Below are 18,942 nucleotides of genomic sequence, written 5' to 3' on the forward strand. Positions count from 1 at the left end.
AGGAGACCCCGGGGAAGACGCCTCGGTGTCCCCCCGGAAGAGCTAGAGGAAGTGTCTGGGGAGAGGGAAGTCTGGGCATCCCTGCTTAGACTGCTGCCCCCGCGACCCGGCCCCGGATAAGCGGAAGAAGATGGTATGGTATGGTATGGTAATTTAGCTACGATAGATAACGTTAGTGATTGATTAGCACATCAAAAACTTTTGTTTACACTCCATGCAATTAATGACACTTTAGCAAACTACACTGTAAAAAATGATAAATGCAACACTTTTTGCCCTCATTTATCATGAGCTGAACTCAATACTTTTTCTATGTAAACAAAAGGCCTATTTCTCTCAAATATTGTTCACAAATCTGTCTAAATCTGTGTTAGTGAGCACATCTCCTTTGCTGAGATAATCCATCCACCTCACAGGTGTGGCATTTCAAGATGCTTATTAGACAGCATGATTATTGCACAGGTTTGCCTTAGGCTGGCCACATTAAAAGGCCACTCTAAAATTTGCAGTTTTACTGTACTGGGGGGGTCCGGGGGGGTCCGAAAACCAGTCAGTATCTAGTGTGTATAATTTTGTGTCAAATTCACAAAAGATTTTGGCAAGTACAGAATGAAAAATATGGGAGTTACCTCTGGGTTAAACTAATGGCTGGTTGTTCCGTCTGTGGAATTTATCATGACTTGTAGCAAAGTAATTTCATCAATACACAGTATAATTATAGTTCTTGCATGCATGAACTTACACCTAATATCGACATATTAAATAGGGGCATTTACTTCAGAACATTTTATTTTTTAGGAAACATGATTACAGTATTTAGTCCATGGTTAGAATAGTGTTTAGGGGTTATTTAAACAAACTTTTTGTCACATACATCAGTGCATTTAGAGACATAATAAAGAACACATTTTTAAGTTAAAAGCTGGAGTGCCCAAATACATTTTAAGACATTATAGCAATATAATTTTAAAAACAAACCCTAAAATATCAAATCAACTTTTGAATGCATCTACTAGTAAAAGTACATGATAAAACCAAATTAAACAGTAAACTAGAAATGGAATGCATGATGTAAGTAAGGGTAAAAGGTAAAACCAAAAAGAACAACATAACAGTACAAACAGTAAATGAAAAGTGGAATTCATGAAGTAACAGGACAAGGTAAAAACCAAATAAAACCATATAATAGTCCAAATATTAACTGGAAAGCTGAATGCATGAAATAAGTAAAAGTACATGGTAAAACCAAATAAAACAATAGAACAGTAAAAAACAGTAAATGAAAAGTGGAATTCATTAAGAAATAGTGCAAACTAAAACAATATAAGAGTAAAAACATAAAATCCAAAATGTATACATTATACATTAAAACCAAATATGACAATATAACAGTACATACAGTAAATTATAGGTGGAATGCATGAAGTAATACAACATAGTAAAACCAAATGGAATCAAATGGAATATTTCCTTACTAGTTTTTAAACTTGAACATTATTTTACTTAATGTGATGGTATATTCTGGGATTTTATGTATGCTATTGCAATAAATGTGACAAAAACACAGGTTAGATCATGCTTAAAGGTTTGAATAGTGAGCCAACTTTAAGGATTTCTGTTAATTGCTGGTATTCGATGTGGTCATGCTTGTATAAAAGATTTTAAATGCAAGGTCACCACATTCATGGAGAGCACTTTCAAGTTAAATGATGCACATGTTGGCTCCATTTTTAGCTTTTAATGTAAAATTCACAATAGTGCTATTAAATCAATCTGAGCCATAAAACCTTATTTAAAAAGTTAAGAAAAAGAAATACTTTATAGATCTTCCAGGATTCATTTTTTTTGCATCAAATAGGCCTATCTTATGATCAATATATGTCAAAAGCTAGTGGCCCCTTCATTGAGAAACCAATGACAAATGAAACTTTGGCTCCCTCCAATTTCCCACAAAGCTGGCTTTTGTTCATTGGAATGAGTTCGATCTTTGAGCCAACATTCCTGGTATCCACTAAAATGTATTTCCTTTGTACCTCTCCTGTCACACGGCAAAGGAGCTCCTTGACTCGCTCGTGCTTCCATATTTTGCCATTTTGCCATAGTGAAGCAAAGTTTTCCTTTGAGCTTACACACCTTTCAATTTCCCTAAGGTGGACCAGATGCGCATAGCCCTGCTTCTTTCCCAGGAAGAAATGAACAACAGGTGACTTGCCATTAAACACAGATTTCATCTCATTCCAGAATGATGTCCTCATCTGTGACACATAGATTGCCACCTTCTGAGACTCTACAGGCTGCGACATAACAATCTCTGTTGGCCACATCATTGCAACGGCAATGAAATACAATGCCAAGGACTCCCCATATGGTATCTGCCCTTGAAGAACTTTGCAAAGAAGATCAATGAGGAGTTTGTAAGGGCGAAGGTGTTGAGATTCAGGTTTGACACAGCTTAGCACAACATTGGCATAGATTAAGTTGACCTTATCTCTAACACTTCTGTCAGATTCAGGAGTGTGACTTAGAATGAAGGCATACTTTCGTACTACCTCCACCATTATGTCAGCTGGGGTACCATTGGAGAGGCAGTTTAGAATCCCAGAGTGAGTATCAGCTTTTTTCATTTCCAAAAATTGTCTTCCTTTGTGAATTTGGAGCTTGATGCTAAGGTTCTTGTTTTTCATCAATTCTGTGGAGTCCATTTTGCAGAATAGTTCACTGTAACGCTGAAAGCATCGGAAGAGTTCCTGTTGAGTTCTTTCTTCTCGGCTGTCTTTCAGGGTGAACCTGTGACTTAAGTTGACATGAAAGTTGTCAAGAAAATCAAAGTGCTTCTTCATGTTATATCTGAGACTATGCAGAAGCTCGTCAAACTCCTGGAGAATGTGGTAATACGAGGCATGTTTGCTGACTTTAGAATCATTCATTTTAACCTTTTGTATTGTAGTTCTGCCAGAGAGAACTTCACTCAAAATGTCATGACGGACATTGCCTGAAGAAAACACTGGAATCTTCTCCAGTATTTCAATGATGATGACTGCAACCTGAATTTCACCAAGGCACCCTGCAGTATTGTAAGGAGAGTTGTCTCTCTTGTTTTGTATCCTCAGAGTAGCCTCCTTTTTTGCAATGACCTGTGTTTCCCTGAAAGACTCTGTTGCTGACTGGGCCATTCTAAGATAGTCTTTCAATTTCTCAGGTTTTATGAGATCTTCTTTGTCACTTTGTATTTCACTCTTTAGCTCATGCTTGATCACTTGTGCAGATGTGTCATAAATGTAGGAGTTATCCTTCGAAAGCTCTTTGGCATTTTTTGCCCAATCCTTTGCCTCTCTGAAATCCCTTTTTTTCAGATATTGGTATCTGGCAAGAAGCTGAAAGATAATAGCATCTTTTTCAAACCGCTTGGCTGCGTTGAATAACACATTTTCTTCAACACCTGGTGTTTCCTTTGAAATATCCTGGATGAGTGGTGAGAACTGGGAATCTTCACCCTTGACCAAGTGTTGTCTTTTGACTAACATGGTGTGAACATCTTTTTTGAGTTTGTCCCTGCCTTGTATGCACTCGTAAAACTTCTCTGTGGTTAGCAGTAAATCAGTAATCTCAGCTTTGGTTACACTGTATGTGCTTGTAAGCTCCCGCAAGCAATGCTCAGCCATGCTTGAGTGAATCATTCTGACAGCCTCGAATACAACGGTGCCCTCCTCTGTGCAACACGTCACTAACGTGGAAAATTTCCCAAATCCAGCCTTAACATCAGAGGATCCACAATGTGGCTTTGCCTGGAGGTCAAGGAACTCCTCACAGAGAGAGACGGAGAGGGTTGCACCTTTGCAGTAGACATTTAACAGGGCCAAAACAGCAATGAGCTGTGCCTGTTTGTGACGTATACTGAAGCTCTTAAGGGTGTTGCGAGCCACACCCTGTATATATTCAGGGGCAAAGTTTTTCTTCATGATCATGAAAGCATAGAATGTGTCTGCATTTTTGTAGGTCTTCTCAATCTCCTCCAGTTTTTTCTCAAACTGCCTCTGCTCCATTTCAGAGAGGTTATTTCCAATGAACACGGCATCTTCAGTTGATTCAGCCTTTTCCCAAAATTCAGTCATCATGCAGTTTAGTAGAATGACCTGTGGCGACTTCGATCCAATTTTCCTCTTGACACATTCTTTCTCAATGAGCATTTGCAAATCATATGTATCCTCCATCTCCTCAAAGTCATCTAGCATCAGCAACACAGGAATCCGGGACGACTGCTCAGTTGTTTCATACATAAGTAAATTAACCACTTGCTCTGCAACAACTGCATGATCTGCAGTTCTGTCCTTTAGAACAGCACAACGGTACTTGTCTTTCAGCGTCCATAGTACATGCATGCCAAGTGTCGTTCCACCACATCCTGTAAGATGGAAAAGGTTGAAGGACACACAAGCCTTTCTCAAAGAATTCAACAGAGGTAGGATGGTGTCCACGATGAAGTCAAACTTGTCCCGTTTGATGAATGGCATGGATCCTGGCTGTTCAGAAAAATAAAAGTTCCACCACGAGACTTTTCCTCCTTTGTAGAACGTCTCCTCTATGAGGGATTTGTCTTCATTACCTCCCTCACACTGGTTCACACACAGAACATTCAGGGTGTCCAGGCTGGTCTCCACTTTCTTTTTGAGCATCACTTTGCTGCCTCCGCCACAGGGTAAGAAGCGGCTGGATTTACGGTTGTCTGACAACAGGCTGAGGATGGTGCCATTAACCTCAGCAAAGCTAAGCTCATAGATCGACCTTTTCTTAATGTCTAATCCATAGCGGGTTTCAATCAAGTCCTTCCAACAGGTGAATGCATCTTCATTTTCACAAATGCAAAGGATTTGCTCTGTTCCTCTGAGCTCCTGCCAGAATATGCTGAAAGTCTCAAGCAGAGGGTCCATTTTCTCACTTACAGTAGAGAGCAATAAGAAAACAACCAAGAATCTTGTGTGTGGAAGCACATCTTTCCGACACAGGAATGAAATAACATCTCGTACAGACGCTCCCTTCTCTATCAACCAGTCATCTACCTCAGAGGGCATCTCTCTTTCAATACCCCCATTGCAGAGGATCCAGCTGATGTTTCGAGTCAGTTTTAGCTTACAAGCTATATCCTCAACAGCCTCTGTGATTTTATATTTTACTGGCAAGTGGACATTTATGGTACTCTTATCTTCAAAATGCTTTTTCAATCCACTTTTTGTCGTCTCTGGGTCAAAGTCCAAGACAGCAGTTGGGTTGAGTTCAAGAAGAAATTCCAGGGATTCCAACTGAACTAAATGTGATTTGTTGGTCACTATCACATACCTCTCATAGTTGGACTTATCTAAGGATTGGGATCCGCCCGTTATCATTTCGCTTAGTCTGGATCCCTGGACACTACTTTTAACTACACGAAGGTGCTTTTCCTCTGCTTGTTTTCTTAACAGTGACAACTGAGACACACTGTCAAGAAATCGATTGTATTCTTCTAACGGCTTGGCAAAAGTAGTGGGTGCAAGTAGATCCCTGCTGCTACTGTGGTCACGAATGAAGAGCCTTTTCATTTCTTCTTTTTCTGTTTCTTTGCTTTTGACTTTCTTCTTTGATTTCCTGGTATCTAAACTGAAAATGTGATAGATGTTCTCTTTACAGATTTCAGACTCTGGCACGATGTCCACCTCTATCACAAACTTCTCTGTTGATGTCATGTCAGGATTGAGAACCTCAACAAACCGAGGTGGCTTGATGCACATCTTGGCCGCCGGGATATGTTTGTGCTCAAAATGACCCTCAATGGCTTGTGGCAGTGCAGTGACGTATGCCTCTTTGTCTTGGACACTCACTCCCAAAACTTGACCATGGATAAATTCTGGCTTGTCACCCACTCCAAAATGTATGGTGCCATTTGTACGGCTATTCATGCAGGCTGCAGCAAATCTAATAACCTCGTCAGTAAACTTTTTCATTTTGTTCTCTGCAGTGGCTTCTGATGTATTGATGTATCCTTTATATTCATGACAGGGTTCGATATAATCAGATGCACCTGATTCTGTTACATCAAGAACGCTGTTCACCTTGTATCTGCAGGCATCATGGTGTCGATGAAAAGGGTAGGGCTTGCAGGGTCTCCCAGACTGATTTGATGTTGGGTTAATCAACTGCTCTTTCTTAAGTTTCAAAAGTTCATCCCTCTTGTGAATAATCAATTTTGCCGGCCCCAGTGTGACACCCACCTCTAGTAAATCGGATTTCTCTAAAAGTAAAAGACTGGGGCCATTAATGTTCTGCTGAAGAAGGATGTCTGCACATTCACCTTCTACACAAGCCATATTCAGAGCCCAGTGTTTCACATGATGTTTACTCCAATCCCTGATCTCAGTTGGCAGGTAAGTTGAATTTTCATCCCCTTCATTCTGAAATAAAACAAGTTATTTCAGACAATGTATTATTCACAATGTAGCAGATGTGACATTAAACACTGAGATAATTACTAAAATACTAATGTAAGGCACCACCAGAAGTAAAACCTTACCAATGTGTAAACTGTATAATAAACCAAACCTAACATGAGGTGGACAGTCACAGATTTGCAGATTAACTTGTTTAATACCTCCATTTGGCCTCGGTCAGCCATGATGAAATTCTTTAGATACTTGTAACTGAAGTTAATTCTTAGTCAAACCTATGGAAAAATGGGCATAACAGTTAATATTCTATTACATGTATTTTTCACCAATTGAATATGCATGACAATAAAACAATAACGGGAAATATATTGATTTACCAGTTTGTTTTCTGTCCTCACCACACCCACATAAAGACTGCGTTGCTATAAACATAAAATCAGGAAGGGAAGAATATACTGTTCTCACTTGAATGGCAGAACAAAGGTCAAATTGTCCAACTGATTAATACCTAATAAAAAACACAGTATTTCACAAACATTTTAACTACATCTAATTGTTTCAGGGAAAAGATTAAACTAAGAAGTAACATACACAGGCTATGATATTAGGACTATATTTGGAAAGTTGTAGCCCGTAGCCACTCCCCAACAAACAATATTATGTTGTCACAACGGAACTTAGATTTCAACTTTCAGGTAATGTAACTATCAGGTAAAGAACTTAAATAACCACAACCTTAAAAGTGAAACTCCTATTTTTGTTGCTACAATGTAATTTGCTTATGAATGCCTTATGCCTTCAGGACGTTGCCACAACGTAATCCGACAAACTGACAATATAACTGACATTACTAACCAGTTAGGTAACAACCGTTGCAAATACATCCTGAAATGTAATTTATTTAAAGATGCCAATTTGTAATTAGTAAAACCATATTTTGAACCAGGTATTGTTTTATGCCGTAGCCATTTTTGCAATTATATTAATATGTACAACTAGTATAGTTACAGCTGAATTCATTTCTGTCCAGTCATCATATCTTACATCACACTTTTATCAAACTTTATGTTTATCTATGTTCCATACTCTCTTAATGGTGCCCAGCATATTTCAGGAGGTCTCTACACAGACTTTAGTTTTACAGTAATGTGAGGTGTTATGTATAAAAATTATACATTTATTTTGTCAACCCCTTCCCAGATATAACTAGGCCAAAGCTGTTAGTTCATCAGTACAGACATTTTCTCCTAGCAAAGTACATGACATTTCTTATAATATGATGTTTTGTTTATTTATATGCATGTAATTTAAATTGTATTTAATTGATCACCCACCTTACACTCTTCCAAGTTGGTCAGCAGTACAGAAATTAAAATCATAACTGTGTGGGAAATTAAAAACAATCAGGAAGGATAAAGTAGAAAGTCCCACCTGTTTGACTCCAATTAAATTTCAGGTCTTCAATTGCAATAACCATCATTAACAATTATTTTATCCACTAATTGAGTTCTATCATTCTCCAATCATTCAAAAAATGGTGTAACTATCAACTGATCTAATAATAAATATTATCAAACTGGCTATTTTACAAATAATTTATACATAAGAATACAGGCCAATAGGAACTCTTCAATGTGTTCTTTTCTTCTCTAATGGTAAGGAATTGTGAAAAATCCCCCCAAAAATGTAATGAAAATATATCAAACAAGAAATATTATCCAACTGACAAAATACAATAACACAAGCTTTACTCTTCCTCGTTGTCAGAAATGAGTCTGAGTGGTCATGCCATCTTCACTTCTGCCATTGGGACCCACTGCTGCACCTGAGATCATGGACAATCAAAACAAATTTGAAAAGAGTATAAATCAAACTGTCCTCAATCTGATTCAGTTTTTTAATAATTTTATTATATAACTTTTACATTTTATCAAATGTCTTGTTAAATCGTGCTTTGTGTCAATTCATAGTAAATATCTTTACAATTGAGTACTTCTGAGGTGACTAAATGTTTACATATGTAAGATATACACTCCACCCCCTTCTTGGAGTTCGTTACTCAGAGGCAATGTACTGAGCTGTTTATCCGTCTTATACCCCAGTGGCCAAAAACAACAACTTAAGCAAACCTTTCCTAGCACAGCAGTGGGAAGTAGGGGTGCTGGTGATACTGCTGACACCCTCTGTTGTGGTTTCAGCACAGATAATGAGATTCGACAGGCACTTTTAGTTTTGATCGACAGTAACATGGCGTGTTCATCCGTCCATTATCTTTCTCCCCCCTCTGCTCAGCTGTACTCAGAACCCCCTAATCAAAACATTTTTGTGCTATGTTTACCACTAGACAGAATGTGTTTTCATTTATGTTTACATATTTTATGTGTGAATTTGAGCTCTCTCATGTTTTGGTTGCTACAGACACAACCCAATTGTTTAGGCTTTGTTCTCTTTCTACAGACACGTCATTCCCAGTCATTCATTCTAAATGTTCCATTTTCAGTGATTTTAGTTATCTGCTTTGTAAAGAAGTTAAATAAGCTTCCCTGAGATCCTTGTCCAGAAATGATGACGGTGCTCCAGAAATTATGCCGGCTTAACAACTAAGCTGTTTGTTAATGTCGTTGTAGTGTTAGCTAGCTGTAGTAGCTAGTTAGCCAGGTACGTTTACAGAAAACTTGTGCTACAGTGTACCTGCAGCAGCAATCCAGGTATACTATACTATAGACTACAGGGCTGCGCTTTGTCACCAATCCTGTTTGTAACTTTTATGGACAGAATATCGAGGCGTAGTCGGGGTGGGGAGGGGTTGCAGTTTGGTGGGCTGGGGATCTCATCCCTCTTTTTTGCGGATGATGTGGTCCTGATGGCATCATTGGTCTGTGACCTTCAGCACTCACTGGACCAGTTCGCAGCCGAGTGCAAAGCGGTTGGGATGAGGATTAGCACCTCTAAATCTGAGGCCATGGTTCTCAGCAGGAAACCGATGGAGTGCCTACTCCGGGTAGGGAATAAGGCGTTACCCCGAGTAAAGGAGTTCAAGTATCTCTGGGTCTTGTTCGCAAGTGAGGGGACAATGGAGCCGGAGAATATTACATTCGTTTTACCGCAACGTTGTGACGAAAAGAGAGCTCTCGATATACTGGTCAATTTTCGTTCCTACCCTCACCTATGGTCATGAAGGCTGGGTCATGACCAAAAGAACTAGATCCCGAGTACAAGCGGCTGAAATGGGTTTTCTCAGAAGGGTGGCTGGCTTCTCCATTAGAGATGGACTAGGTAGGACTAGGTGGAGAGATTATATTTCGACATTGGGGGTTCCCGAGGCGTTCCCAGGCCAGTTAGAGCTGGCAAATATGGCTCGGGAAAGGGAAGTTTGGGGGTCCCCTGCTGGAGCTGCTGCCCCCGCGACCCGATACGCGGATGAAGATGAGATGAATTGCTGGGATTGGGGAATTCTTTAAAGATCTTCATATGGGCTAAACTAAGGTATATGTGGTTTCTGATGTGGTGGCAAGTAATGCCATCATAATCAAAGTAAATTGTAGCCAGTGACATCGTTAGGCATGGGCGTTTAGGACTATAGCCCCGGGCCTTTTATGAATAGCCATGGATCTCAAATTGACAAAAAAAAAATAGCCCCTGATCTATGCATCTATAATTCCGATCACACACTATGACAATGTATACGCGTAGGCCACTAGCATGTACATTCCAATTTTCTTCAACCCAGTTCTTTCTATCCCGGGGTGGCTGGGGTGTGCTATTTCCGAATTTATTGAGATCTTAGCAACGCCTCTGGTTGTAGCAACAGAAATAGGAGGTTAAATTTGACAGTTGTAGTTATGTAAAATCGTAACCAAACAGGGACATAAGTAGTTACATTGTCTGTATGTTGTGTACTTACGTTGCTGCAATGTACTGAGCAGGTAAGGAAGATTACCAATTATGTGGTCATTCTTTTACCTTCGGATAACGTTGCCACAACACTGTGAGGCGGTGGTGTCGTTACATTACTAATCCATTACGTCACAGTTGGTCGTAGTTGTGTAACGTATTTGCTGGGTGACCGGAAAGTGATGCAAATAAGAAGAGAAAAAATAAGAAATGAATCAGAGAAACAAATACATAAGTTTTATCTTTACAAGTTAAGTTACTGGGACTTGCTTTAAAGCTTTCAAAATATATTCTGGATGGTAGGGGAACACTTTTTCTGACAAGAAAGTTTAAAAGCAGAAATGTTGAACAGACAAAAAGTGTTCGTCATAGTCAATATCACGTATCACTTAAAGCATTTTAAGTAGGGATAGCCTAACTCTGAAACAAAGTTGTTTTGGTTTCTCTAGCTTAAACAGTTTGAGAACCACCATTTCACAGGTAATGAATGCTAATAAACAAACGTATACTTAATAAAAAGTCTGTTTAAGATTGAACCTAGGGGATTGCTGTACAAGCTGAATTAATTATTCAATGATCCACACTGGACAAATAGCCTATTGTTGTGTAGTTACCATTTTCTGCTGGATGTCAATTATTTAACCGTGGTAAAGATAGTTTGACATTCGATATTTGACAGATATTCAGACATTCAAAGCTCAATAGCTCGCAAACAATTTAAGCTACAGGCCTCGGGTTAGTCTCGTTATGAAGGAAAAGTTGGACAACACTGCACAGGTCTCGTTTTCTCGATTCCGACAAGAGTTTTCAAATGGCAGGAGACCTCTATGGTAATATTGTCAGTCTGCACATAACCAACAATGTCGCAAGGGAAAGTTAACAAATTGCATCGTCAACATTTTCAAATCTCAACAACTCTTTGACTGCATCACCTATAAACCTCAAACCAATGTTAAACTGTTCAGGAAGAAGGGGAAATGGGCTGCTCTTTATAGATTGAGACTTATATGGATAATATATATATCAATATATTTTATATGAAGACATGAAAACGTAATGTACAGTTTAGAATTGCAACAGCTGTCTGATTACATGACTTACATGCTTCAAATCAATGTTGTATACTTCAGACGGAAGGGTCACACATTGCACAGCCTTTGGTTTCCCAGTTAAGCACCTACACAATTTTAGAGAAGTCCTTAAAAATGTACATTTTCAAAAGCTTTGTCAACATGTTAAAGAGATGTCATTTTACTGCAAAAATATTTCCTACATACATACATAGAGCAGCATGTTGCACAGCATTTGGATTTTCCTAAAAACTTTTCCAGATTTTTCAAAAAATACATAAATATATTGAAAAATCGCTTGGAAATTAAATAGCTCCCTGATCACATGTTCTAGATCAAGGGTGGCCAATATATTTTTCACTGGGTGTCACACTGAAAATGCTAGAGAGCATCGTGGGCCAGATTACTTTAAACTACATGCCTAAAAAACACACAACATAGCTAACTCTGTTAACTTGCATATTATATTTATGCATATTTATTTTCCATGCAACACCGTTTTCATAATTGAACCTAATTTACCATACCACCATACCATACCATACCATCATCTTCCGCTTATCCGGGGCCGGGTCGCGGGGGCATCAGTCTAAGCAGGGATGCCCAGACTTCCCTCTCCCCAGACACTTCCTCCAGCTCTTCCGGGGGGACACCGAGGTGTTCCCAGGCCAGCCGGGAGACATAGTCCCTCTAGTGTGTCCTAGGTCTTCCCCGGGGTCTCCTCCCGGTGGGACGGGACCGGAACACCTTCCCAGGAAGGAGTTCCGGAGGCATCCGAAACAGATGCCCAAGCCACCTCAGCTGACCCCTCTCGATGTGGAGGAGCAGCGGCTCTACTCTGAGCTCCTCCCAGGTGACCAAGCTTCTCACCCTATCTCCAAGGAATCGCCCAGCCACCCTGCGGAGAAAGCTCATTTCGGCCGCCTGTATCCGGGATCTTGTCCTTTCGGTCATGACCCAAAGCTCATGACCATAGGTGAGAGTAGGAATGTAGATTGACCGGTAAATCGAGAGCTTCGCCTTGCGGCTCAGCTCTTTCTTCACCACGACAGACCGATACATCGGACGCATTACTGCAGAAGCTGCACCGATCCGTCTGTCAATCTCCCGTTCCATCCTTCCCTCACTCGTGAACAAGACCCCTAGATACTTAAACTCCTCCACTTGAGGCAGGCACTCTCCACCAACCTGAAGTGGGCAAGCCACCCTTTTCCGACTGAGGACCATGGCCTCGGATTTGGAGGTACTGATTTTCATCCCCACCGCTTCACACTCGGCTGCAAACCGTCCAAGTGCGTGCTGAAGGTTCTGGCTTGAAGGGGCCAACACGACAACATCATCCGCAAAGAGCAGAGACGAAATCGTGTGGTCCCCAAACCTGACACCCTCCGGCCCCTGGCTGCGCCTAGAAATTCTGTCCATAAAAATTACGAACAGAACCGGTGACAAAGGGCAGCCCTGCCGGAGTCCAACACGCACAGGGAACAAGTCTGACTTACTGCCTGCAATGCGGACCAAGCTCCTGCTTCGGTCGTACAGGGACCTGACAGCCCTTAGCAAAGGACCCAGGACCCCATATTCCCGAAGCACTCTCCACAGGATGCTGCGAGGGACACAGTCGAATGCCTTCTCCAAACCCACAAAACACATGTGGATTGGTTGGGCAAACTCCAATGAACCCTCCATCACCCTGTAGAGAGTATAGAGCTTGTCCAGTGTTCCACGGCCTGGACGAAAACCACACTGTTCCTCCTGAATCCGAGGTTCTACTATCGGCCGTATTCTCCTCTCCAGAACCCTGGCATAGACTTTCCCGGGGAGGCTGAGAAGTGTGATCCCCCTATAGTTTGAACACACCCTCCTTCTTAAAAAGAGGGACCACCACCCCGGTCTGCCATCCCAGAGGCACTGTCCCCGACTGCCACGCGATGTTGCACAGGCGTGTCAGCCAAGACAGCCCCACAACATCCAGAGACTTGAGGTACTCAGGGCGGATCTCATCCACCCCCGGTGCTTGCCACCGAGGAGTTTCTTAAACACCTCTGTGACTTCAGCCCGGGTGATGGACGAGTCCACCTCTGAGCCCTCATCCTCTGCTTCCTCAATGGAAGACGTGACGGCGGGATTGAGGAGATCCTCGAAGTACTCCTTCCACCGCCCGACGACATCCCTAGTTGAGGTCAACAGCTGCCCACCTCTACTGTAAACAGCGTTGGTAGAGCACTGTTTCCCTCTCCTGAGGCGCCGGATGGTTTGCCAGAATCTCTTCGAGGCCAGCCGATAGTCCTTCTCCATGGCCTCACCGAACTCCTCCCAGGCCCGAGTTTTTGCTTCCACAACCACCCGGGCTCCTTCCTCGCCAGCGAGGTGACGTTCCACGTCCCTAGAGCTAGTTTCCATGTCCAGGGATCGGGTTGTCGAGGCCTCCGCCTTCGACTGCCGCCCGATCCTCTCTGCACCGGCCCCTTATGGTCCCTCCTGTGGGTGGTGAGCCCACGGGAGGGCGGCCCCATGTCGCTCGTTCGGGCTGGGCCCGGCCGGGCCCCATGGGGAAAGGCCCGGCTCCAGGGTGGGGCCCCGGCTGCGCCATGCCGGGCGCCCGGCATGGCGCAGCCGGGGCCCCACCCTGGAGCCAGGCCCGGGGTTGGGGCTTGTCACAGAACACAAGATTGTTTTCATCATTAAGGGGTTTTTGAACCCCTTAATGAACCTAATTTACTTTAACAATTATTTTTTTTCTGTTAACAACTGTTATTATGGCAGGCAAAGGCCTAAAAAATCCCTTTTTAGGGTTATTACTCAACAGAAATGTTACAACACATATTTTCCTTAACTTTCAACTCAATAGAGTAAGCTACATTACATAAGGTATAGTGTATAACAGTTATATAGGTATAATAGTTATTAGGGCAGACATAAGTCTATGAAATCACTTCTGAAGATTTTCACTCAAAGCAAATGTTGGTTTAATTTCCCTCATCTAACTTCATAGTACTACGTCCTTTTAACGACAGCGATTCCAGCAGCCCAGACCCAATAAATCAACTTTTAGGGCTACTCACTCAATATGAACAGGACAGCCTCGTATGGGCGTTGACAAGTGAGGTGAAGTCAGGAGTCTTTTCTGTTTAAGCAGTGTGCGTTTCTATTGAAGCAGTGTGCGGTTCTGTTGAAGCAGTGTGCGGTTCTGTTGAAGCAGTGTGCGGTTCTGTTGAAGCAGTGTGCGGTTCTATTGAAGCAGTGTGCGGTTCTGTTGAAGCAGTGTGCGGTACTGCTGCAAGATGTTCATCAGAGAGGCCGCATCTGCGCTTGGGCTTGTTGAATTGTAGCATCGGGTGACAGTTTTTGTATTCCGCTGCATGCTTGCTCTGGAAGTGCCTCTGCAAATTGTACTCTTTAAAAACTGTGACATTAGCTCAACATATTAAGCAAGTTGCTTTACCTGCGACATCTGCAAATAAATATTTTCCTGTCAATAGTTTTTTAAATACCCTGCGTTCGTTAACAAATTTTCTTAGGCTCATTTCCAGAGATCGCTAGCCATCATTTGCGTATAGTACGTACAAATGATAACTTCTGTGCGTGGATTGTGGTGCTGGTCCCTACGTATCATAGCAACGCAAATACCTTGTTTCAACTTATATGTATTTTAAACAGACAGTATGATACTGCTGGACTTATTACTGGGAGTGCCACATGACTTTTAATTTGAAAATAAATAAATATGCAACAGTAAATAAAGTAACATTATCTGCTGACCTCGTCAGCTATTTTTTATTTTGTATTTTAAAAGTTTTGGATGTATCGCGGGCCAGATAGAATGACTCACCGGGCCGAATCCAACCCGGGGGCTTTATCTTGCCCAGGTCTGATCTAGATGCTTCAAATCATCTTCATGGGGAAGGGTCAGACATTGCACAGCTTTTGGTTTCACAGTTAAGCACTATAAAGAGCAGTCTATTTCCCTTTCTTCATGAACAGTTTAACATTGGTTTGAGGTTTATAGGTAATGTAGTCAGAGTTGTTGAGATATGAAAACGTTGATCACGCACTTTGTTGACGCTCCCTTAAGACGTCCTTTGGGTATGTGCAGACTGACTGCAATGTCGCCATAAATGTCTCCTGCAATTTCAAAAACAGTCGGAATCGAGAAAACGATATCTGTGCAATGTTGTCCAACGTTTTTCTTTCATAACGAGACTAACCCGGGGTGTGTAGCTTCAATTGTTTGCGAGCAATTGAGTTTGAATGTCTGAATATCTGTCAAGTATCGAACGTCAAACTCTACCACGGAATGAAACAATTCAAGAACACTTTACGAATATACGTTTGAATGTAGGCCTAGACATTTGATATTTTGTAAAACTCTGTTTCAAAACATTAAACATTTAACATAGGTTAAAACTTACCAGTACAAATAATGATTAGGCTATAGCTAAAAAACGACGGTTGACTATTAAGATCAAGGTGATGAAGTATGGAATAGATTATGTCGAAATTATGCGGAAGACAAAATTACTTACGCGGAGGCAGGAAGGGAAGTACAGTACCGTTAGTGTTAAATATTTGTAAAAACCTGTGTACACATTTAATGGAATAGTTTAATAAAAACGTTAACGGTTTTCGAAAATCCTTAAAACGAGTATTACTGTAGTCTGGATTTTTTTTTATAGAAATGTATGCGAGGCTGGTCTCTCCTTATGCCAGGCAAGTATTTCCCGTTCCTCGGTATCCTGACAAATATCAGCGCATCTAGCTGAAACGAAACTTATAAGGTCTAGGATTCTCAGCCTTTCAGCATCCTCGCCCTCCCACATCGTCTGTGTGTTTTTCAATTCACATTTAAAGGGGCACTTCACCCTCGGGAGACATTGGGTGGAGTTTATCATATATGAGAGATCTTTAAGGCTTTAAAATTGTCCAGGTGGAGTGAGTTAACTTTAGCGTACCAAAAATTACATACTATGACGTCAATGTGTATTGAAGGGCAAGCGTCTTGCTGAACAATGAATGTAGTCATGTTTTGTATGTCACTAAGACTCCATCTTGTATAGGCCCCTATAACTATTGTCCTACAAGTACATTTTATATATAGTCAGGGTGATCCTTGATTGATAGGGCCATCAGATATCTTTCAACAATGTTCCTATCAGCAGATGTATTGATAAATGCACAAGGTGTCAAGATTTTTACTCTTCCTAAAAGACAACTCTAAACCTGCAACTTAATGCCCTGCCAAAGTCCCTTTCCTTCCTGTCCACTTGGCTGGTTCTTTAAATTTGCAGAATACCATATACTAGCTAGCTAACGTTACAATAAGCAGCACAATTTTGACTTGTGGTCATGTTTTGAAAGATTTATCTTACAACGTGATATTCAACAATACATGTTTGAACTGTAGTAGAGTGAAACACATTAAATACAGGTTGAAGAATGTATTTCACATTTGGACTACAGCAGTTTAGCAAAACCAATGCGGCAAATAAGTGCATTCTATTGATTTATTCTATTTATTTATGTATTCTATTTATTTGTGCATTCTATTTATTTATGCATTGCTTCTTGCTAGACAAACAGTCAGAATTGACTGCTTATTTAGATTAAATTAATAAAATAACTATTGAGATCTTTGGCTGGTAATCTACTGTAAAATTTATAACCTACTTTTTTTTTTTATTTTTTTTTTACATATGGCTAGTTACTGTTGAACAGGACATTCTTTTGTAGGTTATTTCATTTTTTGTAGGTTTTTTCAAGAACAGTACCACAAAATGCAGTTAGCATCTAACCAGAAGTTCAAATAGAGGAGGTCAGAAAATGTACAAGTATTAAGTATGTGTATGTACAAGTGGAATGTGTAGATGTGCAATTAATGTAAATACATTATATGTGAATTCTAAATGTGCAGTGGGAAATTTACAAATGTATAGAATATTTACAAGTATAATGTATGTACAACTGGGATAAATAGTTGTGCAGCTACAAGTGGCAATTCTCAATGGCATCTGAATTTGCAATTGAGGCAAATTGAAGGAGTAGGGTAGCATGTGCGACGGAAATACAAGGATAGCAGCAATGAGGTTCCCAAGGCAGATGAGTGTGTAACAATTGAAAATGTAAGTACAATGGCAGTTATAAATGTGCAATCAGGGCACATTTAAGGTGCAAGTCGGCATATGAAAATTAAATACAGGAATAGCAGCAATGCCTGTAAACACATGCCTGTAAACAACTGAAAACGTCCTTATCAAACGTGTAAGCCAGTGACTGAGTCCAATAGTACAAAGGGTGGGTATAGTTAGTGATAGAAAGTCCCAGAGTTCAGCAGGGTTACAGTTGATGGAAAGAAACGGTTCCTAAACCTGCTGGTGCGAGAATGGAGACCTGTACCGCCTGCCTGATGGGAGAAGGGCAAACAGATTGTGGCAGGGGTGTGAAGGGTCCCTGGTGATGCCGCGCAGACGCCGCTTATGCTGGAAGTCTTCAATGGCTGGGAGCTGGGCACCCATGATGTGCTGGGCCTTCCGGTTGGCTACGGAGAAACCACCAAACCACACTGTGGTGCAGTTGGTCAGAATGCTCTCGATTGTGCAGCGGTAAAACCATGCCTGTAGAATTTACTGTTGAGATCTGTTGCGTGATTTGTATGGTATACTTCCTGTATAATGTCTGTATAATTCCTCCTCCAACCCAAGGATGACAGAGTAAACACATCTGTTAACACTAATCGAGGCACTAAAATGTAACCTTGTGTTACCGATGTGGTTGCACCCAACGGCGTTGGAGTGAGTTTCATATTGGGGGGGACACATTTAAAATGTTTGCAAAACATTATTGCAGGGGACCAATTGATATGCTTCTAACATTGGGGGGGACATGTCCCCCCCAAAAGCAACAGTCAACCAGTGGAGTGGGCCTTCACTTCAGCAGTGATGAACACCATAACCTCTTTGACAAAAAGATCATCATCATTAGAAAACAAATAACAGACTTCTCCTCAAATGAGCCTAGTCATCAAAAACTCTGTTGTCCCAGGAATACACTGACCTGCCCTGACCTGGAAACACTTGAATTGTTTTTTTCCTATATCACTCTGCACGTTCACTAAAAAGGGAGTTCAAAACCCAACAGATATCAGTTTGACCCTATACCAACTCAATTATTTAAGGAGCTACTTCTTGTGCTTGGTTCACCTATGTTTCTACAAAATACACTGCTCAAAAAAATTAAGGGAACACAATCATCGCAGTATAACACCAATTCAATTAAACTTCAGAGATATCAATCAGTCCAGTTAGGAAGCATAAGCGATTGTGAATCAATGTCACCTGTTTTGGTGCAAATGAAAGTGACAACAGGTGAACTGGAGAGGCCACAGCAAGACAACCCCCAAATAGGGAGTGATTTTGCAGGTGGTGCCACAGACAATCACTCTTTCCTTACTGTATCCTTCCTGATTGATTCTTCTCTAGTTTTGCATTTTGCTAGTGTCCTTGTCACTAATGGTAGCATGAGGCGGTACCTGCAGCCCATTCATGTTGCACAGGCAGTCCAGCTCCTCC

General features: G+C 41.2%; 1 protein-coding gene across 12 annotated transcripts; it reads right to left on the minus strand.

Annotated features, from left to right (window-relative positions):
* Positions 1–563: 563 nt before the first annotated feature.
* On the minus strand, positions 564–16,131 carry LOC114828665 (sterile alpha motif domain-containing protein 9-like). 12 transcript variants are annotated; one of them, XM_029113535.2, is made up of 7 exons: positions 15,904–16,131; positions 10,380–10,474; positions 8,168–8,241; positions 7,751–7,797; positions 6,794–6,838; positions 6,620–6,691; positions 564–6,422 (listed from the first exon to the last, which is right to left on the minus strand). In XM_029113535.2, exons 6-7 carry the CDS (start codon positions 6,641–6,643, stop codon positions 1,872–1,874), a joined length of 4,575 nt encoding a protein of 1,524 aa, XP_028969368.2. In that variant the 5' UTR covers positions 6,644–6,691; positions 6,794–6,838; positions 7,751–7,797; positions 8,168–8,241; positions 10,380–10,474; positions 15,904–16,131; the 3' UTR covers positions 564–1,871. The 12 variants fall into 12 exon arrangements, with proteins under 12 accessions (XP_028969368.2, XP_028969360.2, XP_028969363.2 ...); XM_029113527.2 differs by having other exon boundaries at positions 10,321–10,474; XM_029113530.2 differs by having other exon boundaries at positions 8,144–8,241; positions 10,321–10,474.
* Between the last annotated feature and the right edge of the window lie 2,811 nt (positions 16,132–18,942).

This window comes from Esox lucius, chromosome 16, assembly GCF_011004845.1.
Source record: "Esox lucius isolate fEsoLuc1 chromosome 16, fEsoLuc1.pri, whole genome shotgun sequence".
In the NCBI taxonomy this organism is placed as follows: Eukaryota; Metazoa; Chordata; class Actinopteri; order Esociformes; family Esocidae; genus Esox; species Esox lucius.

Bases quoted from the DNA above. Each gene is read 5' to 3' on its own strand.
- LOC114828665 (XM_029113540.2), bottom strand. From the start codon at position 6,643: ATGGCTGACCGAGGCCAAATGGAG. The intron at 6,423-6,619 runs GTATTAAACAAG...GTTTTATTTCAG, and splicing joins CTGACCGAGGCCAAATGGAG to AATGAAGGGGATGAAAATTC.